The sequence below is a fragment of the Dromiciops gliroides genome, chromosome 2 (assembly GCF_019393635.1).
Source record: "Dromiciops gliroides isolate mDroGli1 chromosome 2, mDroGli1.pri, whole genome shotgun sequence".
Lineage (NCBI taxonomy): Eukaryota > Metazoa > Chordata > Mammalia > Microbiotheria > Microbiotheriidae > Dromiciops > Dromiciops gliroides.
The window spans coordinates 244578972-244602795 of NC_057862.1; the positions used below are offsets into that span (position 1 = coordinate 244578972).

The 23824-nt window shown below is 35.6% G+C and overlaps 1 protein-coding gene across 1 annotated transcript in view; it reads left to right on the forward strand.

Moving 5' to 3' along the window:
* The window catches only part of PELI2 (pellino E3 ubiquitin protein ligase family member 2), a 112794-nt gene that overhangs the window by 39013 nt on the left and 49957 nt on the right, over positions 1-23824 (forward strand). Inside the window, exon 2 of the mRNA XM_043987774.1 lies at positions 20373-20502. Coding sequence (XP_043843709.1) covers positions 20373-20502 — 130 coding nt within the window. The remainder of the gene's footprint in view (positions 1-20372; positions 20503-23824) is intronic.

Sequence of the window (23824 nt, forward strand, 5' to 3'; positions counted from 1 at the left end):
GGGATTGACTCATTGTTTTGTTTATTGTTTTAGACGTGTTAATAATGCACACTAAACTTGAAAATGTTCTGTGCAGGGTTCTCCTCCCCCTTATTGTTAAACAGTTAACACCCCTGAATGTTGGAAAACACGAGGGAACATTATTGGGTACTGTTCAAATAATGTAATATTTGTTTTTGTTATTGTTTTTTGGTGAGGCAATTGGGGTTAAGTGACTTGCCCAGGGTCACACAGCTAGTAAGTGTTAACTGTCTGAGGCCGAATTTGAATTCAGGTCCTCCTGACTCTAGGGCCGGTGCTCTATCCACTGCGCCTAGCTGCCCCATAATGTAATATTTGGATATCTTACTTAGCAAAATTAAAACTTCACAAAATCACATGAAATTGCCAATTCAAGGACTTTATTGCTTCTAGCCTCTCCTTCTGAAATACCCTTTTCTATTTTGGTTTTAATATCTTCTCTTGGTTCTCCTCCTACTTTGCTACTTAGTCTCCTGTGCTGGCTCATGATTCACATTCTATGTCCTAATTGTGGGTATTATACTTCAAAGCTCTATCCTGAGCCTTTTTTTCCCCCTATATCCTCTTTTGATCAGCTTTCATGGGTGTTCATTGAACATCTCTATGCGCATGACTCCTAGATCTATATATTCATTGATCTTTCTCCTGAGCTCCATGCCTGAATCAATGCCTGTCTATTAGTCATTTCGCACTGAATATTCCCTAGGTATTTCAAATTTAACACATTAAAAAATGGAGCTCATCGTTTTTTCCCCCTAAACTCACCCCTTTTCTGAATTTCTACTACTAAAATCACATCATTATTCAAAATAATCAGAAAAGGCCTGTGACAAAGTACAATGCTCTTTTATGCTACTAAACATACTAAAGGCAAAACTATCCTTCCATTTTTCCAGATTTGTAGCATCAGTCCTCTGATCCTCCATATCTAACAGTTGCTTTGTCTTGTCAGTTCTACCTCACTGATATCTCTATATAATTTGTTACATTTGCTTTTGTTTTTTTTGGTGTGTGTGTAGTTGTTCTTTCTCTTACATTGTTGTAGTTACTGTGTATATTGTTTTCTTGTCTTTGCTAACATCATTGCATTTGTTCATACAGATCTTTCCATGCTTCTATTCATCACACACATCACTTCTTACTGCACAGTAATATTCCATTACATTTATGTACTTCCAATTATTTAGCCATTCCCCAATTAATGGACATCGACTTTTTTTTTTTTCCAATTCATAGCTATCACAAAAAGTGCTACTACTGTATTTTGAAGTATATGGAGACTTTCTTCTTATTGATGGCTTGTGGCCCCGTAATTGTGTCTGATTCAAAATGACTTTTTAGTTACTTTATTTGAATAATTCTGAATTGCTTTCCAAATGATTGTACCATTTCACAGCTCCATCAATAGCATATTACTATGCCTATCCTTCTACACCTCCCCTAATATTAACTGCTGCCATTTTAGGGGTCATTTTTGTCAATTAGCAAGATGTAAGGTAAAAACTTCAGGATTGTTTTGATGTGCATTTCTCTTATTTAGCAATTTAGATAATTTCCCCCTGTTGTTGTGAACTTTGCAAATCTTTTGAGAACTTTTTTTCCTATTCTTTGACCACTTATTTATTGAGAAATATGTGTGTGCATATATTTATTAATTTCTTAAAGTATCTTGGATACCAAATTTTTATCAGAGAATTAGGTAATCAAAGTTATGTATTTTATTTTTTGTAATTGTTTCTATCTCTTATTTGGTTAAGACTACATCTACCCATAGCTATTGGGAGGTTTATAATGTGTTCATTTTCTCATTTTTTTATGATATAAACTTTAATTAAGGTCACATATCCATTGAGAACATATTGTGGATTATGGTATAGAGTGTTGATCTAAGCCTAATTTCTGTCAGACTGCTTTCCTGACAGTTTTTTTATCAAATAAGATGTTTTTCTTTGGTAATTTATTATTTTCCACTTTATCAAAAACTGGACTATTGAGTTCTATTATTTCTGATTCTCCCTTTTCTAGTTTGTTCTGTTGATCTGTCTCTGAATTTTTAAAGTAATACCAGATGGTTTTGATGACTGCTGTTTGATAATATAGTTTGAAGTCTGGAAGTGCTTATATTTTGTAGGGTTTTTAGCATAAAAGAGCATTGTACTTTGTCACAGGCCTTTTCTGATTATTTTGAATAATGATGTGATTTTGGATGCTTTGATTTTTTAATATGGTTAATTATATTGATACTTTTCCTAATGTTGAACTATCCTTGCTTCCCTGGTATAAATCTCACTTATCATAAAGAAGGACTTCTTGGATAAATCACTGATGGGATTTTGTGTAAAATTTTTGAGTCAGTGTTCATTAATGATCTTGGTCTATTCCCCCCCCCCCCATGTTTTATCATTCCCTAGTTGAAGTATTAGGACTTTTCTCTATCTCTTAAAAGGATTTGGATAGGGTGCTTTCTAAATTTTTGAGAATAATTTGTGACATATGCATTTTTTTTTAAGTGAGGCAATTGGGGTTAAGTGACTTGCCCAGAGTCACACAGCTAGTAAGTGTTAAGTATCTGAGGTTGGATTTGAACTCAGGTCCTCCTGACTCCAGGGCCGGTGCTCTATCCACTGCACCACCTAGCTGCCCCTGCTCTTTAAAATTTTAATGGACTTCCCTTGTGTATCCATTAGCACCAAGACTTTATTTCTTTATAAATAGCTAGATCTCTTTCCTTTTCTGAGATCAGGTTATTTTAGATATCTATTTTGGCTTCTGATAATTTTGATTTTTTAATGTATTTTGACATTTTATGTATTGTTATCTCCACCTTTACCTCTCTCCATGTCTACATTTATAATGAAGTTTCTTACTGGTTTTTAATGCTGTCACAACATTACTGTTGCTGTTTTTGACTACTACCTTTATTCACTCCTTCTGCATTTCTGTTGTTTGGGATGTGTGAAAAGCAAATACTCTCTTTAGTTTTATTTTGTTTTTTCCCTGAAATATTTAAGAGGTTTATTATTTGAATGTGTCTTTTTCATGTATGGTGAATTGTAGCTTTGCAAGGTCAGTCACTATGGGCTTCATCCTCAGTTTCATCACTCTTTGGAACACATTTAGTTCCCTCCTATGTTTTCTATTGGTGCAGAACAGTCTAGCTTTTTTCAGATTCCTTACTTTGTATTTGAAGGTCTTTTTTCCTGATGGTTTAAAGAACTTCTTGTTTCTGAATTGAATTGTTAAATTTAATTATGTTGTGTCTTGGAGTGTGGAACCTTGGCTTGTTTTTTGTTTTTAACTGGGATGCAATCTTTGAATTCTTTAAATTAGTATTTAATTTTCTATGTTCAGAAATTCTGGGCAATTCTCTTCTATTATTTACTTCATTATGGTGTTAAGGTTTTTTTGTCCTGTTGTGTTTTTCTGGGAGACCTATGATCTTTAGGTTGTCTCTGTGTATACTTTGAGGTCAGTGTGTTTTGCTTGCACAGTGAGGATATTTTCTTTTCTTTTGCTTTTCTTCTAGATTGTCCTTCACATCTATTTATTTGTACTCTCAATCTATTCTCTGTTTTGTTACTTGGGTGAGACTTGCCATTGCAGATTCCACTTTTTCTATTCTGCCCATTATTGTTGCTAGGTGAGCCATAAATTCTGCTCTCATAATTCCTATTTCTCATTTCAACCACTCTGGAACAACAGTTTGTGGTTCATGTTGTTCCAGTGTTCACTTCATATCTCACAATGTTCTCTATCTTATCAAGTGTTGGTTCATTTTCCTTTGCTTTGTGATATTTATTCATAGATAGCTGAGCTTGTTTACTTTATGTGGAGACCTTGTTTCTTTCTGTTGTTACTCTTTTTCCTATTGATTTATCTGCTTATGTTAAAGGTCTTCGGATTTTCTTTTTCCTGAGAACTTTGGTAATTTCACTTTCCTCTGTCCCTCAGTTTTCTCATATTTACTTTTCACTTAGTATCCCTAATGATGGGGGTTCTCAAAGTATCTTAGCCTTCTCCCATGCAAGGCAGTTCATGGTTCCCCCAGCTAAGTCTGTACTAAGTGACTTTTAGGTGGTCAAAACTAGATCCATCTGGATTCTATGCTCATTTCTTCAGGTTTACTGAAGTACTGTGAAGCTTAAAATGTCATGAGAGAGAATTCCATTGTTGAAATCAGGAATTGTTTCAAGAATAAAAGAAAACAATAGCAAAACCCCTTTGTCATAGTGTTATAACATAAACCACAGAATCTACCCTCTTCAATACTGGCCATTTCTCTTGTACTCCATAGACTCAAGAAAGGATTATTCCCTTTGCCTCTTCTAGACTACCATCATCATTCAAGTACCACCTGTTCCTCCTTTGTAGTTCACAGCCTGTTATACCATGCTATCTTTTTTCTTGTCACTACCATCATCTGACCTCCCAGGACATTGATACTTTTTTTTTTTTACATGTTTTGGTATTTGGCTTCTAGCTTTCCTTTTGCAGTCTTTCTCTAAGTCTTGGGAATTCAATATTCATGCTGAGTCAGGATGGTATAGGAAAAAGCCTACTCACTGTCTGGTGTCCAAATCCTACTTTTGATACTTACTACTGTTGGGCAACACAGAGGCAGGCAATATGTACCCAACTCAGTGTTCTATCCTTGCTGAATATAGTTTTCTCTGTTTTCACTAAACAAACCTCCTTTTGTTAACTGTTAGTTTACAAGTATCTCGTTTTATTCCATTCCTAATCCTGAACTACCAGATCAGCCTGTGTCAGACCTGTCCCACTAATTTAGTGAAGAAAATGGCAGGATTGGATCAGAATTCTTTTGTCGACTTGTGGAAAGGGCAGTGTGACCTCTGTGCTTCTGGAGGTGCTTCAGTCAATACTGGCTGCGTACAATTAGGCATTCTCCAATGTCTTGGGAGTGATCAGAGAGTAAACTAGAGACTGATATGCACATACCTGTGTCTTTAAGAACATGCCTTGAAGATGATTAAAAGCTGTTCACCAGTACTTGAATTTGTATGGTTTTTTGTATTTGGGAGTGGTAGTAATCTCTAGAACCACTAGCTAAAGACTGGAATTTTAGTATTTTCTAAAAACAATGCCAAGGGAATTGTTTTGGGCTTCCTATATGGCATTTGAGAAGTCATTAGATACAATGGTGCTATGTGTACTTTTTTGAGACAAGGCACTTAAAAGGATAATACACGTCTTCCCTATTTCCTGATCTCATTTGTGGAATTGGAGATATGGACAAATGTGTGAATAGCATCCCACTTATTTGGTGAAAATGGGGACAGGTAAGGGGTTTGGCATTAGTTTAAAGAGAAAGACACACACAGAGCGCTTCTGCTCTCACTCTTTTTCTCTGGAACGTCCAATGAGTGGCCCTATGTAGTGGGCCCCAGTGTAGGACCCAAAATAGGCGGGGCAGCAGGAGCAAACGTGGCAGTGTTCTGCATAGTAAAAGGGGACATTAGCAACAGCACAGGAAGGTGATGCTATATATGACTCAGGTCAGGGGTGGAGGGTGTGAGGGTGGAGCATGGGGCAGACAGAGCTGCTCACATTCTGGTCCAGGAGAGGAATGTAGCACTTAGGCCCCTCTAGCAGCCAGTGCTGTAGCTCTTAGCCAATCACAGGGGAGTGCTAGCAGTAGCAGCACTTAGCCTGACACAAGGGGCAGTGGCAAGCTCAGACTCCAGTATGCCTCAGAATGAACCCTGATACTGGATAGGCTGCTTGCAAGAAGGTATTGACTTTGTAGCTACCTCCCATAGATGATTCTGAATTGTAACAAGATTGGTGACTACTGGAAATGCATTAATCTACACTATAGCTCTAATGTTCTTGATGTTACTCCTACTCATTGTCACCACTTTATATGAGGAGATCCACTGTGAACTGCAAAGTTTTGGCATTACCCATCCACATAAACCAGGTCATTAAGATCATTAAGACTTGGTCCTTCTGAAGAGAGAAGGCAAAACCTGGGCTGTCCAGGCTTTGTTCTGCTCCTGATTCTGTCATCCAGCATCCTTCCCAACTTAGTGTTTGTTAATTGCAAATTTTGAAAATCATTCCTTTTCTATCTTTAGACAAAAAAATGATAAAATGTGGAAAGGGACAGGGCCAAGAACAAAAATGGTTCCCAAAATTTGAGATTTCCCTCTAGGTTGATATCGATCTGTTACAAACTTCTGGGTACATTTTTTCTACTTGTTGTGAATCAACTGAGGTGCAGTATCATCCAGTCACATTTTTAAAATTTTGTCCACAAGACTGAGTCTCTGTCAGTTGTCTCATGCTAAAATAAAGATAACACTATATCTAGAGAATTATTCTCATCTGTCAGTCTAGTAATTCTTCTCATTTAGAATGTAAAAGTTTGAGAAATCTTTGGTAGATACCTAAGTATAAATAAGCATTCTCTTAAATCTTCGTGTACAACATTATTAACAGGTTAATTATTTAAACTTATGTCCCAATTATGATATTCAAACTATGAGAAAACGTGCACTTAGGCATTTTTCAGGGGGAAAATGTAGGTATTTTGGGTTTCATTATTAACATCCTTCCTCTCATACAGGACACACATTTTTTCCTGGCTTTTCCTTTCTTTGACCAATAACTTAGTTATTGTCCTGTGCCCTGTCACAGAACCTTCATAGCTCTTACAGAGCTAGTGGATTTAGTTTTTTGTAAGTCCTATAAATCTTTTGGGAGAGCTGTCAACTTTTATTAATGTTGTATTAACAGGAAATTTGAATAACAGCTGGAATTAACTTAACACATTCACAGGATGTTGTTGGGATAAATTAGAGAATAGTATTTTGGTTTGAGTTCCTTAAAAGGACAGGTATGAGTGGGAGGGAACATTATAAGGCTAAAGCATTTGAAATATTTTTACTGTGAAGGTGCTTCTTGTGATAGTTATTAAAATTTAGTGTAACTGCCCACAGTTACTATTCAAGAAGCAAACTTCCCAAATTCTTTTTTAAAAAAGATAAAATTTAGTGAGAATTTCATATTGATTATATGTGTGGATTGTATAATCATGCTTGTCTACAAACATTCTGTAAAAATATTTGTCTGATTTTTCATCATTCGTGATAAATTCACTATTATATTTACTTTAATGTAAATAATCAGATTTATTTCAAATGAAATCATGTTGTTAGCTTATACATTTTTTTACTCACAGTTTAGGATGGGAATTCCTTTCAAATATGGTACCTTACTACTCTCAAATTATATGATTCTCCCAAATCACTTAACGTCTTTAGTCTTCAGTTTTCTCAACTGCAAAATGATAGGTTGGACTAGATGACTATGAAAGATCTGTTTTATCTGTAAATTCACGTTCCTGTGTTCCTGGTTCTGTAACTATTTTTAGCTGTTAGTTGGGGTGAAAGATGTGAAATAAAATAAAGTTGTCTGGGAATTGTGTTGGATTTTAGTTATTGGAAAAAGGGGGTATAGTAGTAACACATTGATCACTGCATGAAGTGTTGATAGGTAGTCCAACTTGAGACTCAATTTCTGATTTAGTTTCAGACTTTGAATTTGTCTAATATCTCTGCCTTGAAAGCAGAGTAGAACACAGGCTTTGTTGGCAGAGATGGTAACTCCGAGGATGCCATTAAACCTCATTTGCTTAGGATAAGACAATATTTGTGAATCACTGACATGAAATCTTGGTCTAAAAGGTTTTTTGTTTATTCTTTTGAATAATTACAGCTTCCAAAGACCTAGTAAAAGTTCTAATAGGAATTTGATGAGTAAAATACAGATAGCATTAGTAGAGTTCCTTTTCTTTTAGACAATGAAAAGTGACTTTTAAAATTCTGTTCAATTTAAGATAGTTTCTAATTGAACATTTTCAAAATAAAGAGATTTATTGTGAACATAACTTCAAAAATCAACAATAACAATTAAAACTGTTTGGCAACTTCTTAACTGTATGAATTTCAAATATGAAATATTGATAATTTTGTTATCTGTGCTTTTACCTATTTATCTCCACATCCATACATTTTTATATATTAATACATTTTCCCTTCTTGTAATTATATTGCATACTTTGTTTTCTTTTTTGTTTATATTATTTCATGTGTCTTTTCAAATAATTTTAATTGTATCATTAATATCTCATTACATTGATATACCACAATTTATTTAGCCACTTTCCAATTACCAAATGCATAGGGTATCAATTGTTTTCACCTTAAAAAAAATAACAATGCTTTTATAACTATTTTTAATTGTAGAGATTTTTTTCCTTTTTGATAACTCTCACCATATTTCCAGTAATGAACTATTGGATCAGCTGCTATCCTTGTAGGATCATAGCTTTAGAGCTAAAATATACCTTAAAGATCACCTACTTCAACCGCTTCTTTTTACAGATGATAATCTGAGGCCCAGAGAAGTTTGGCGGTTCACCTAAGGCAACACAGGTAATAAGTAGCAAAAGATTGACATTTAACTTAGATATTATAGCCACCAAATCCATCCCATTATTGTCTGCTAGATTGGTCTCCAAAAGAATTTCTACCAATTTGCAATCTCACCCGTGTATACGTTTCTTCCTATAGCCATCAGCATTGAGTTTTATCGTCTTAATCTTTTTTTTTGTCACCTTGAGAAGACATGAAGGAAAGCGTTATTTTTAAAAACCAACTCTTCAATATTTTGATTGGCTGATGATTTAAAGACAAAAGAAATCCCTAAAACATTCAAGAAAAGCTATTAAAGTTATCTGCAAATTGTAAAGGAGAAACTAAAGTTTATCAGAACATAATAGTGAACTGGTCACATAATAGCATAATAAATAGTTGTTTGATTGAATCCATTAATTTAGAGAACGACTAAAATCTGACATGACACCTGTTTAAAAAGAGATTGGGCATACTTGTCTTAGAATAAAGGCAACCATTTGTTAGAAATTTGACTGAGAGGTGTATGAGATACAGAATACCTGGCTGTAAACAATTGAGAATTAATTATAAGATTAGGGATTGAAAGGAATATTCCTTGTATAGCCTCTGTACTATTTTAAAAGATTTATTGCTGCTTTTTTGGTTGTTTTTTTACCCAGCTGTTACTTCCTAATACCCTTCTTTGCAGTACTACTCCCCTTTATAAATAAAGTACAGTGAAGTAAAACAACTAAAATCACTAGTATGCAGAATCTATAATAGTCCTCAACAAGAGGGAGGATTATAACATCATGTCTCTACAGCTAGAGGGTAGTCAGTTGATTGTAGTCACATTTTACAGAACTTGAAGCCTACGAAGATTCTGACTTGCCCAGTATCACACAGGGAATAAGAGATAGCATTTGGCTCTCAGTTGACGCTCTTTCTGCTGCACAGTGGAAGAGGAAATGTTCTTGGTCCTCTTCTCATTATCATTGGTCTTATACAACAAGATTGGTCATTACATTTAACATTGCTTCTGATGCCTTTTAATCTATCCATAACCGTTGTATGTTTGTTCTCTTGGTTCCACTTTGTTTGCTCTGTTTCATACAAATCTTATTCCACCCACCCCCCCCTCCATTCCTCATATTCACCTCAAATCATTCAATGCTTTTTCATTACATATAATGTATTTAACCATACTCAAATTGATGAATATACACTTTGTAGTTTTTTAGGTGTTTTTTTTTTTTTGCTACAATTAATTATGAGTCTTTTGGAGTTGTAATTGGTCACTGAATTGATCATAATTTTCCAGAGTTGTTTTCCTTTAAAATGTTGTAGTCTGAGGCAGCTAGGTGGCACTTCAGTGGATAAAGCACCCGCCCTGGATTCAGGAGGACCTGAGTTCAAATGTGACCTGACACTTACTAGTTGTGTGACCCTGGGCAAGTCACTTAACCCCCATTGCACTGCAATATATATATAGTAGTCTTTGTGTAAATTATTCTCCCAAATCTGTTCATTTCACTGTCCCAGTTCATACAAGTACTCCCTTCTTCCCTCTAACTGCCCCTTAAATCCTTTCTTGTAGCACAACAATTCATCAGTCATATAGTATAATTAGTTCAACCATACCTCAATTATCACATACTTATTTCTACTTCTTTACTATGATAAATGCTACTATACATTTTAAAAATGTATATGTGTACTTGTACTCAATCTTTGATCTTTTGGGGGTATAGGCTTACTAGTGCTATTAGAATTTAAAAGCAAATGCACCTTTGTTTTTTGTTTTTTGTTTTTTTTTGTGGGGCAATTTGGGTTAAGTGACTTGCCTAGGGTCACACAGCTAGTAAGTGTTAAGTGTCTGAGGCCGGATTTAAACTCAGGTACTCCTGAATCCAAGGCCGGTGCTCTATCCACTGTGCCATCTAGCTGCCCTAAAATGCACCTTTTATTTACTTTTTGAGTATAAAAATTACTTTCCATTTTAGCTGTACTAATCAAAGGTCCTCCAATAGTACATGATGTGCTTACTCTTCTACAGACCCTCCAGCAACTGTCATTAATCCTTTCTGTTATTTTTGCCAATCTGATGGGTATGATGGGTTTCTTTTAAGTTGCCTTTCTCTTATTATTAGTGATTTGGTAGCTCATGATTGTTAAATTGTTTATCCTCAGTTTATTTCCAGATTAGTTGTTTTTGGGGGGAGATAGCTTACTTTATCTTCTATTTCTTCAGATTTTTTACTTTCTAATAATATTTCTTTTTGCTTCTGGAATCATTGGGTTTTGTTTGCTCTGTTTTATTTTCAGGAAGCCCACTACTTGGTTAAGGCTTTTGGTGTTTTTTTTTTTTTTTTTTTAGTGAGGCAATTGGGGTTAAGGGACTTGCCCAGGGTCACACAGCTAGCAAGTGTTAAGTATCTGAGTTCAGATTTGAACTCAGGTCCTCCTGACTCCAGGGCTGGTGCTCTATCCACTGTGCCACCTAGCTGCCCCTAAGGTTTTTTTTTTTTAATCTCTATTTTACTCAATTCATTTCTTGATAACTTTTCCTCCAATGCTCTTATTTCTATTCTACTTTCATTTTTTATCTCTTGATTCATTTCTTTTGGCCATTTGTAGAGACCTTGTGGCTCATTCACCTATTCTTTTCACTAAGATTCTCCTTGGGATTGTTATGGAATTTCTCTCCTGTGCTTACCTCTTGGGGAGTCTCTTATCTAAACATCCATTTTCTTCATTTTGTTCTGGATTTTCTTTTGTTTACTTGTATTTCCAGTTTATTTCCTCCATTTGGTCATTATGTCAAGACCTGGTTTTGTCTCTCCTTTCCCTCTTTGCTATGTGGTCCTATTTGGTACTGTGTACTCTAGAGTCTAGATACTGTTGTGTTATAGTTAAGTAACTTTTGTTCTGTATTAGTGTAGGAGTATGATAACTTTTACCTTACTCTGTTTTTTCATATCATAAATTTTTTCTCACTCAAGAATCCTGTAACTATTACTTAAGAATGTTTCCTGGGAGGGATATATCCTAATTCATGAGGGAATTCTGTCAATTTAAATATCCCTCAAACAAATTGAAACATATTGATGCCTGAATTTAAAACAATGATAAATTAATAAAAATTGTTTTTGGTGGGATTGTGCCTGAAAGAGTATAGTATTCATTTTTTTTTTTTGCCTTTGTGACAGGCCATGGCTGAGACTATATAAGATAAAGTGAAAATGCTTGTTTATTTTTTTTTTATCAGTTTCCTTGGCAAATTAAATAAGCAACATTAGAGTTCAGTATTTCTCCCTTTTTCTGCGGTCTATTATGGTACTAAGCTCTATAAGTTGGGAACTTATATCTTTTTAAAAAATTTTAATTTATGAAATGACACAAGTATTTCCAGTTTAACAAAAAATGTGCTTGCACATGAAACTACAACTTTATTATGTACACCTTGCTATTCCTTTTAAATATATAATAAAGTTATTATGTAACTTTTTTTTTCTTCCCCCATCCTTCTGTAGAAATGGCTACCAATACACACATGTATATATTTGTAAAATCATTTTATACATATTGATATTTATTAGTTCTTTCTCTGGATGCAAATAGCATCTTCCTTCATAGGTCCTTTGTAGCTAATTTGGGTATTTTTAATAATCAAAATGACTTAGTTGCTCAGAGTTGTTTTTAAAACAATGTTGCTATAACTGTATACAACAGTTTCTTGGTTATGCTCATTTCTGTCTTTGTTATTTCATGCAAGTCTATCCATGGTGGATTTACAAGTTAATCCTATCAAACATTTAAGGATCAACTAATTCCAATATTAAAATAAATATTTAGAATAATAGACAAAGAAAGGTTCCTTCCAAACTCTTTTTTTATGAAACAAATATTATACTGATACCTAAACCAAGAAGAGTAAAAACAGAGAAAGCGAATTACAGACCAATTTGATTAATGAATAAGCATGCAAAAATTCTGAATGAAAGACCAGCTAAATAAGACTACAATAATATATTACAAAGATATATACCAGGAACTCTAGGATGGTTTAACTATCCTAGCATAACTATTATACTAGGATAACTATTGACATAGTTGATTATATCAATAATAAATTTTTAAAAAATCTTATCTCTGATCCATTTTAAAAAATAATATTGGTTAAGATATAAAAAACAACAATCTTGTTGTCTTTAGCTTTCCTTAACTGGCTTAGCTCATTTTGAACTTTACCTCTCCTGACCCTATTCTAACAGAAACATGCCATGCTTTTGTATTCATCTCCCATTAACTACCATTTTTTCTCATCTTCTGTAAATTTCCTTTTAAAAATCCAAGCTGGTGGGTAAGTTTTCTTCGCATTCACATGAGCCTTCTTAGCAACTTCTTACAATAATGTCTTTGCTAATTCTAGCAAAGAATCCTAAAAGCTGTTCAGTCCATAAACATTCAATAAGTATCTAATGTGAGCCAGGTGCTTGGAGTACAAAGAAAAGCAAAAAACACTGTTCTCCAAGAGCTCACAGTCTAAAGGGTGAGACAACATGCAAACAAGCTATGTATAAACAAGCTGTGTACAGGATAAATGGGAAGTTGTCCACAGGGGGAGGCACTGGAATTAAAGGGGATCACGAAGGGCTTCCTAAAGAAGATTGTATTTTTTCTGGTACCTGAAGGAAGCCAGGGAGATCAGCGGTATGCAGAGATGAGGAGGGAGACCATTGCAGGCACGAAGGAGTATCTTGTTCAAGGAACATCAAGGAGGAAGCTAGTGTTACTGGATTGCAGGAGTGTGTGTGTGGGTGGGGTAGGTGGGGGGAAGGCCTTTGATTGAATGCCCAATGGAAGGAAGGTTTTATATTTGATCCTGGAAATGATAGGGAATGATTGGAGTCTATTAAGGGGGAGGAGGGAAGAGGTGACATGGTCAGAGTTGCAGCAACTTTTGTTTGTTATTCGTTGAAGAATTAGTTTAGGTAGATTTTCAGTGTCCATAGGAGTTTGGTCTAGAGTGGAGTCCTCCCAGGGCTTTGTGCAGCTCAGGCAAGGGAACAGGGTCTTGGCCTGGAAGGGATGTTGTTACTCTCCTTTCCCCAAGGCAGGAGACCACACTGGTGACTTGATATTTCTCATCTTCCCAAGGGAAGCTGGAGACAAGGTAGGGATCATGGCCTATTGGAATGGTGTTTTTCCTCCTCCCTGCTAGTCCTCTGAAAGGAATGTTCTTCAACTTGTACAATGGCAGCCTTAGCTTGTCCAGGGATAAGAGGAGGCATATACTTTAACTAAGTACCTAACCTTTGACACCATATTTATGTCAATATTGTTGACTTCTTACCTTGATTCCTGAATATGATTTAGACTAAAGTTTTGGGGAGGCTTCTTGCTGTCTAACTCCTCAGGACATTGGTAATCCTCAACCATTGTGATTTCCAGTGCTGAAAAGCCTTTTGCTGCTCTCTGTTCCTCTGGTATTATGGATAGTGTACTTCCCATAGACTTAGAGGCTGAGCGGACCAAGAAAGTAAATAAATTCTTATAACAATACATGGAATAAGTTGGAAAATCTTTTATTTTATTTTATTTTATTTTAGAAAGCATTATATTGTTGACACCCCAGAATTGAGCCTGAATTGTGTACTTTTGAAACCAAAATTCAAAAGACATCAGAAATTTAAATTTCCACTGGGGGAAAAATGTCAACCTACTTCTTTAGTATATTTAACATGTCCTTAAATTTTATTTCAGTATTTCATTTAATCTGTGCCAACAGACTCCATTTGCTTTTGTTGGTTGGATGAGTTTTTCTAATAGTTACATAATTTTTTTTTAATCTGCATTTGACCACAATGGCAGACTAAGTGTAAAAGCAACCAATGCCCAACAATTGTGTAGGACAGTTCAGATGATGTTCTAAAACTATTGTAAAACAGCTGGAAGTTTCTTTACCTCAGCTCAGGTGTTGTGCTCTTTAGAATAGTGTCAAAAAAGATTTTGAATGACACCTTTGGTATCATTTGTTTTTTGTCCTTTTAAACTATCATTGAAGAGGTAAAATAACTGAACAGTTGTCATCACCCCCTTGTGTATAATAGGGGAGGACAGTATTCAGAAAAAATGGAAACTAGTTAATTCAGAATTGGAAAACGAACCTGAAAGTTGAAAAGAAAATCATAGTCTTGTATTTCTGGGATGTAGTTAGTATTACCCAGTGTGAAACTGCTTGCAGAACTTATTTGCTTTTTCAGGTGACTTTTAAAGAATGTGGCCATGGTACATATGTGGAGAGAACATAAAAGTGTGGAGAGCAGAGACTGGCTTTTTGGTCTTTGTCTTCAAAGCACTTAGCACATGGTAGGTGCTAAATAACTGCTTGATGACTATAACACAGTTGTTTTTTAAGTCACCTACTTTTATGTAGACAAATTTAAGGGCCTCCTATGTATCAGATATTGTACTAGGTGCTGGAAACATAAAGGTAGAAAACAGTCACTTCTCTTAAGGACTTTCTAATCTAATGGAAGAGCAAACAGCTATGTACAAACAAGATATATACAGGATAAATTGCAGATCATGTTAGAGGGAAGGCACTAATAGTGAGGAAGACTGCGAAAGGCTTCTTGAAGAAGGTGGGATTTTATCTAAACTTGAAGTGGGCTGGGGAAGCCAGGACGCGTAGGGAAGGGACAGCCCCTGAAAATGTATAGAATGAGAGGGACAGGTGGAGTGCCTTGTTCCAGATCACTGGGTAATACAGTACATGGGGAGGAGTAAGATGTGAGAAGACTGAAAAGGTGGGGAGGGGAAAAGGTTATAAAGGACTTTAAAAGCCAAGCGGGGGGCAGCTAGGTGGCGCAGTGGATAGAGCACCGGCCCTGGAGTCAGGAGTACCTGAGTTCAAATCTGGCCTCAGACACTTAACACTTACTAGCTGTGTGACCCTGGGCAAGTCACTTAACCCCAATTGCCTCACTAAAAAAAAAAATTAAAAAAAAAAAAGCCAAGCGGAATGTAATATTTTGATCCTGAAGACAAGAGGGAGTCACTGGAGTTTAGAATAGGTGAGTGAGATGGTCACACCCATACTTTAAGAAAATCATTTTAGGGGCGGCTAGGTGGCGCAGTGGATAAAGCACCGGCCCTGGATTCAGGAGTTCCTGAGTTCAAATCCGGCCTCAGACACTTGACACTTACTAGCTGTGTGACCTTGGGCAAGTCATTTAACCCCCATTGCCCCACCAAAAAAAAAAAAAAAAAGAAAGAAAATCATTTTAATACCTCAATGCAGGATGGACCAGAAGGGCCTAGGCATGAGATGATGAGGGTCTGAAGGTCCCAGGGTAGTAGTAATGTCATTGGAGAGGTGGGGTATCTATGGAGGTGTTGAGAAAATTGGAAAGAACACGAGATCAGAAATTAGAAGACTTGGATTTGAGGCCTGACCCTGCCACTCGCTACCTGTGTGCCTTGGGACAAATCATCGATAGGTTTATAAGATCGTATTATGGATTTAGAGCAGGAAAGGGACCTTAGAAATCGTCCAGATCAACCATCTTAATCTTACAGGCAAGGAAATAGCCCAGAGTAGCAAAAATTCTGTCCAGGTTTCAAATTCAGGTTCTCTGACTCCAGATTATGTGCTCCAGTTAGGCTTACCTCTCTGGGCTTCAGGGGATTTATCTACAAAATGGAGATGGCATTATTTGAACTCTTTATGGTGATAGATCAATATGCAAAATGTTTTTTAGATTTATAATATGCTGTATAAACATGAGATATTATTGAGGGGAGGAGATAGAGAGCAAGCATTTATTAAGTACCTATTATTTACCAGGCACAATGCTAAATGCTTTACAGACATAGCATTCCATCGTACCAACAACTCTGTGAAGTAGGTGCTGTTATTTCCATTTTATAGTTGAGGAAACAAAGGCAAATAAACGTTAAGTGACTTGCCTAGAGTCACACAGCTAACAAGTTAGTAAGTATCTGAGCTTGATTTGAACTGTGTCTTCTTGATGCCAGGTGCAGCCCTCTGCCTCACAGGTTTAACTCTTACTAGATTTATGTTAGACTCTGTTCTCACTGGTGGCCCAGAACGTGGATCACAGAGTAGCTCAGTGGCCATCTACCCCAACCCCCACACAGGAACTTTCACCACTATAATGTATTTGGCAGGGTGTTCCACCTCTACTAGATACCTCCCAGGATGGGAAACATCCTGCTTCTTAAGGCTTCAGTGAATTCCACTTCTGGACAGCCCTATTTGTATTAAAGCTAAACTGACCTCTTTACAACTTGTTTCCTCGCTCTGGGGCCAAACAGAAAAAGTCTTAATTCCTCCTCCACATGACAACTCCTCAAATACGTGAAGATAGTTCTCATGTTTTCTGAGTGTTCTCCAGGTTTAGCATGCTGAGTTCTTTTTTCTTTTTCTTTTTCTTTTCAGTTCCAGATCCTCTCCCTGCTTTCACCCCTCCCCCACCCATTGAGAAGGCAAGAAACAAGATACTCATTGTACATATGAAGTCATGTAAAACGTATTTCCACATTTGCCTTGGGGTGTTTGTGTGTGTAAGAAAAATAAAGTGAAAAAAAATGTTTCAGTCTTCACTCGAGTCCATCACTTCTTTCTCTGGAGGTGGATAGCATTTTTCATTATGAGTCCTCTAAAACTGAAGATTGTTCTATTGATCAGAGTGGCTAAATCTTTCACAGTTGATTATCTTTACAATATTATTGTTACTGTGTAAATTATTCTCTTAGTTCTGCTAACTTCAGTTTACATCATTTCATGTATGTCTTCCCAGGTTTCTCTGAAACCATCCTCTTTCTTTCTTTCTTTCTTTCTTTCTTTCTTTCTTTCTTTCTTTCTTTCTTTCTTTCTTTCTTTCTTTCTTTCTTTCTTTCTTTCTTTCTTTCTTTCTTTCTTTCATTTTGGTGAGGCAAGTGGGGTTAAGTGACTTGCCCAGGGTCACACAGCTAGTAAATGTCAAGTGTCTGAGACCAGATTTGAACTCAGGTCCTCCCGAATCCAAGGCTGGTGCTCTATCTACTGCACCACCTAGTTGCCCCCCTTCATTATTTCTTACAACACAATAGTATTCCATCATGATCATTTGCAATAACTCATTTGGCCATTCCCCAATCGATGAGCATCCACTGTTTCACTTTACTTTGGTCTCTGGGGTACAGAAGATTAGGGGGTTTGCTAGGTCAAAAGGTATCCTGCTAAGTTTTTTCAACCAATTCTCTTATGGCATGGACTTGATGGCCTTCATCCTGATTGGTCTCCTGAATCCTCCAACTTTCAGTTCTTTCTTATAGTATAAAGCTCAGAACTGAATACAATCTTTCAGGTGAGGCTCCTTGTCATCACCATCATCTGATACAGTAAGCTGTTCCTGCAAGCTATGTCTCTCTTAACTTGCTCCAGTAACCCATTAGCTTTTTTGAGCTGTCACATCATGCTGCTGACAAATTGAGCTTGTAGTCCACTAAAACCTGCAGATTTTTTTCAAAACCTATTCCTATGCCTCCTCCATTTATGTTTAAGAAGTTCATTTATTTATTCTAACTACAAGACTTTACAGTGATCTTTATTGAATTTCATCTTATATTCAGCTTAGTACTCTAGCATGTAAAGACCTTTTTTGCATCCTGACTCATCTCTGCTATGTGGAAGCAAAATCCTTCTGCTTCCTCTTTTAAAAATATTAAAAAAAAAACATTTAATAAAGCCTAACTAATTTCCTTGGAGAAAGTATGTAAAAGGTTAAGAGTGAAAGCTAAAGTCTCAGAAAAATAGATGCAGGTTGGTGACCAAACTTAGCTTGGGGGGGGGGCCGTCTACTTAAAATCATTGTCTTTGCCCATCCCCTGAAGGGATTAGGGTAAAGATCAGGGGGGGAGGGGTGTCTCTTATTACTTCACTTTTCAGCTTGGATCGGCTTGAAAACAGAAGCCTCGAAGGGGAATGAGAAAAGAGAGAATGGATAGTTTTAGGAAGACTTCCCTCATGTGCTCAAAGATTAAGTTACTATTTTTCTGTTTGATGAAGCAAAATTGAATCCGTTAAATTTTGTCTTAAAAATGGCTTGTGGGGCAGCTAGGTGGCACAGTGGATAAAGCACCGGCCCTGGATTCCGGAGGACCTGAGTTCAAATCCAACCTCAGACACTTAACACTTACTAGCTGTATGGCCCTGGGCAAGTCACTTAACCCTCATTACCCTGCAAAAATTAAAAAAAATGGCTTGTGTTAGAGAAACATGGGAGGGGGGTCTGAAGAGATGCAGTCAATTGGACATTCTCTAAGCAGAAAAATGCCTACATTTAAAATAATTTACATGAATAAAATTGTTGTTGACAGGCTCGTGCCTATGATGGAGGGCACAGTATTTTCTTCCACAATTTTGTTAGCTAAGTGGCACAGTGAATAGAGCAGTGGATCCCAGGAGTCAGGAAGACCTGAGTTCAGATGTGCCCTCAGATGCTTACTGTGTGACCCTGGCCAAGTCACTTAACAATTGCCTGCCTCTTCCTCAACTGTACAAAGGGATAATAATAGGACCTACTTCCCAGGTTGTTGTGAGAGTCAAATGGGATAATATTTGTAACACACTTAGCATAGTGCCTGGCACATAGTAGGTCCTTAACAAATGTCTGTTACCTTTCCCCTTCCCTCTTATCTCTCCCAGTTTTAACAAGGATACCATCTATGCTTTTATCCAAGTCATTGAGAAAATAAGAAGCCTGTTGCCAAGCGTGGATCTCCAGGTACTCCACTGGAGCCCTTTTGGCACACTAACGTTGAATCATTTACTAGTGTTCTTTGAGTTTGTCCACTGATTCCTCAGGAAATTCTAACTGTTGTTTAAATAGCCAGGACCTGGAAGTTTCTGGGTCAATTCATTCCCAGCTCTTTTGCTAATCAGGCCCGTAGGCTTCACCCAAGGGGTCTCCAGTATTTGTATAGCACTCCTCTGACCAATAGTTCTGAAGTCTTCCTATTGTCAGAGCTTGGGTGAAAGCATCCCTTTCATCCTTGCTGGATCTGCTTCTGCTCCTCTGACCCCTTGGAGAAATAGATGATTCTTTGGTGCAACCTTTGAGGCTAGAGATCAGTACTGTACCCTACTGGGACTGCTTCCAATTGCCTTTCCAGTTCCTTCCTGATGCAAAGTTTATTTGGGAATATGCAGGAGTGTGATGATCTCAGAAGTGTTTAGAAAGTATGACACTAATTTTGATCTTTCAGCTGCTTCTGAATTGCTGTATCCAAAAATGATGGGGATTACTTAGCATGTCTTTTAAAAAATCAGATCTGTCATTTCATGGGTATAGGAAGCGCCTTTGAAGAATTTTCCTGACAAATGCTGACCACCACCTTCCTTCTTTGCAGCTTAGAGCTTTAAAATGTCATCTAATGGCAATGAGGTATTAATATGTATTAATATGTATACAAGGAGTCTAGAACCCAGGTCCTACTAACTTTTTTAAGGCAGCTGTTCCCTGAGCAATTCTACTTTTTACTTAATATGTTGTTTTCTAAATATTTTGATTAGGAAACAAAAGGAAACAGGGTTTGGGGGGGAGAGGACAAAGATTTTTTATTTTCCCTAAGTTAAGTAGCTGTAATGTTTAATGTAAGTTGACTGAATTGTCAATGTTAGTACCAACCTTGTTTAAGAAATCTACAATTACCTATAAATTCATTCTCACATTTGGTATTTAAAATATGATCACTAATAAGGTCTGTGCTACCTTTTTCCAAAATTAGTTTTTCCTTCTGTGGGACATAATTTAGTGATAAATGTTTTATGGTTGACTGTCTTTTCCCTTGTTTTATCCAAACCTTGATTGTCATCATCGCATTTTTCAAATATGTGAACTCTTGCACCTGTTTTTATAGGTACAATGGTGCACTTCCTAATGGAGACCGAGGACGTAGGAAAAGCAGGTTTGCTCTTTACAAACGCTCAAAAGCTAATGGAGTCAAGCCAAGCACTGTTCATGTAATATCAACACCTCAGGCATCTAAGGTACGTGACATTGGAGAAGAGCGGGTATGTCAGAGTAAAATTATTCTGGGTGATATTTATTCCTCCTTGGCTGATTTCCTTCTTCTCAGTCATTGTCTCTTTAGGAGATAATGAAAAGCATGCATATCATATTAAATTTAGTTACAAGTGCTAGGGAGAAAGATTCTATTTTTTCCAGTAAATGGTAAATAGTTCTACTTCCTTGAACCAGTTTATTTTCATAAGGATGGGGATACACATACATATATGATAAGAACTGTTTTTGAATTGGTAATTGTTTGAATATTAAATTGACTGCAATTTGTGTTATAAAGAGTTGCATTTGCTGTATACTATTCCAGTATTCAAAAATAGTTTTAAAATTTGTTTTCTGGCATTTAGGGAGAAATAAAACAGGCCAATAGTTTAATTGACATTTTCCATTTTGTTTGTTTGGTTTTATTTCATCAGATTCATTGGCTCCAGGTTCCTTATCTAGAAAATGTTAACAATAAATTATAAAGGTTTTTGGTAGCTTCATGATAATACATGTAATGTTTATCGAAGTGTTGGAAACACAACACTAACTCTGTTAATAGTCTGACAAAAATTCTTCTGTTTTTGGAGCATTGTAAATGAGGTTTTTATAATGTTTGGGTTGTTCTTTAATGAGGAAAAGTATATGCCAAATTAGAATTAAGAGTTAAAGAAATACTGAAAATTAAAACCAATATTTAGCCTTAAGTTTTTGGCAAGAAAAAGAGAAACTAATTCCCATTATAGACAATTTGGAGTGAAATCAAAAGAAACCCAACTTTGAAAAGATTTAGAGAAAAAACAAGATATAATAAGAAATCTGGTTGGTCAAAAAAAATGTAGGAAACATTTTATGGGAATTATCATTGATATTATCATCATGATATTATAATATTCCTTCTTTCTCTATTTTTAGATCCCTTATTTTATCACCAATAAGTTATCATAATATATTTTAAATTTTTTTCTTTTATGAACTTAATAAACATCAATAAACATGAACATTTCTAAAGGCATAGGATAAAAATAGGGAATTGTATTTCAAGTTGTAAACTTGAATTATTTTCCATGTGTTTTTCCACTATGAATTTCCTTTTTTTTCTTCTATAATTCAGATTCCTCATATTAGTTATAACACTGTTCTGCTTGTGTTACTTCTTATAAACTTCTTTCTGCTCTCTTCTATTCATCTCTTTTAAATGATTTATTGACATGCTTTTAAAATTTAATTTAATATAATTTTGGGGCATCTTACTTATTCCACCCTCATCTCCCCTCCCCCCAAAAAAGAAAAACCCTTGTGAAAAATAAATAGAACCCCAGAAAACAGACTTAAACAGGTTATATTTAAAATTTTGGCTTATTCCATACCTCCATTTTGCTTATTCTATACTATTACTTCTAAGTCAAGAAATTGGAAGTATGATTTGTCATCATTCTTCTGCAGTCCTAATTTTGCTCTTTGTATTAATTATAGACCTAAAGTCTTCCACAATTGTTTTCCCTTCACAATATTAGAGTACTTGTACACACTGTTGCCTTGGTTCCATTCACTTCATTTTGTATAAATTCATAAAAGTCCCCTTGGATTTCTCTGCATCCTTACCTTTCAGTCATTTTTTTTAATGACACAAGCATATTCTTTTACATTCATATGCCATAATTTTTTAAAAAAACCTTTTGTCATTATTGCCCAAGCATAGATATTCAAATTGTTTCCAGTTCTTTGCTGCAACTAAAAAATGTTGCTATAAATACTTTTATACTTATGGGTCCTTTCCTTCTTTCTTGGACCTTTTTGGATCTTGTTAATATCTTATAGTGACATTGCTGGGTCAAAGCAGTAACTTTTGGTCCAAATTACTTTCCAGAATGGTTGAACTACTTTACAATTCTACTAGCAGTGCATTAGTGTGCATATCTTCCCTTGGTTCCTCCAACAATTATAATTTCCCTTTTTAAAATATATTTACCTATCTGATGGGTTTGTGGTGAAACTGAAGAGTTGTTTTAAGTTACATTTCTCTTGTTAACTATTCGGATCTTTTTTTTTATGGTTGTTAATAGTTTGTCTTCTTTTGAGAATAACTTCAAGTCCTGTGATTCTATAATGTATTAGGGATTAATCTCATTCTTACCCTGCTTTCAACCATGTATCTTGGATATCACCCCTTTATTATATAAGTTTGCTATACATTTTTTCACACATTCACCATTCCCCCTTCATTCTAACTGCATATTTTGTTGTATGTAAAACTTTCAGTCTTATATATTCTAAATTATCCAATTTGACTCCTGTGATCCTCTCTATCCCCTTGTTTGCTCAAGAATTTTTTTTACCACTTCATAGCTGTGAAAGCTATCTCCTTTTCTCCCTTTTTATCTAGTTCTTATATATTTGGAGCTTATATCTATATCTTTTATCCATTTGAAACTTATTATGGTACATGGTATTAGATATTGGTATAAATGTAATTTCTGTCAGATTTAATTCCAGCTTTTCTAGCTATTTTTTCAAATGATGAATCTTTACCCCAAAGAGTTGGAAACTTTACATTTATAAATCACTGTGCTACTATATTCATTTGCTTCTGGGTCTTGTGTACATAGACTATTTTGTTGGTTAAGCAGGGGCTGGATGAGCATGTGTTGGATATGTGAGGATTTCTTTTGGTATATGATTTGGACTAGATAGCTTATAGCTAAAATTCTGTGATCAGCTTTAAAATATTTTAACCAGTACCAGATAGTTTCTATGATAAGTGATTTATAGAATTGATTGAGATCTCATTCTACAAGGTCTTCTGCCTTCCCACATTTCCTCCCATTATTTTTTTTAAGATTTAATTTTTTCCCTAATTCTATAAGGTAACCTTTTGGTAGTTTAATTGGTATGGTCCTGAGGCTTGTAAAGTTAATTTACGTAATATTATCTTTAAAAAATTATATCAGCATGGCCCAACCATGAACAAATCATGTTTCTATTTATGCTTATAATTTTGCAGAGACTTTTAAAGTTGTTGATATAATTCTTGTGTGTATATTGATAGCCAGACTCTGATATTTTATATGTTCTCTAGTTAATTTGGATGGAATTTTTTTTTCTTTCTTTTCCTGCTGGTTTTTTTTTTTTGGTAATATGCAGAAAGGCATGTTACCTGATGATATGTATAGGTTAATTCTATATATAGCTCGCTACTTTCCTAAATTGGTTAATTTTTTTAGTTATCTCTAGAATTCTGTAAGTAAACCATCGTACTATCAGCTGAAAGCAATATTTTTCTTTTCTCTTTTATTCCTTCAATTT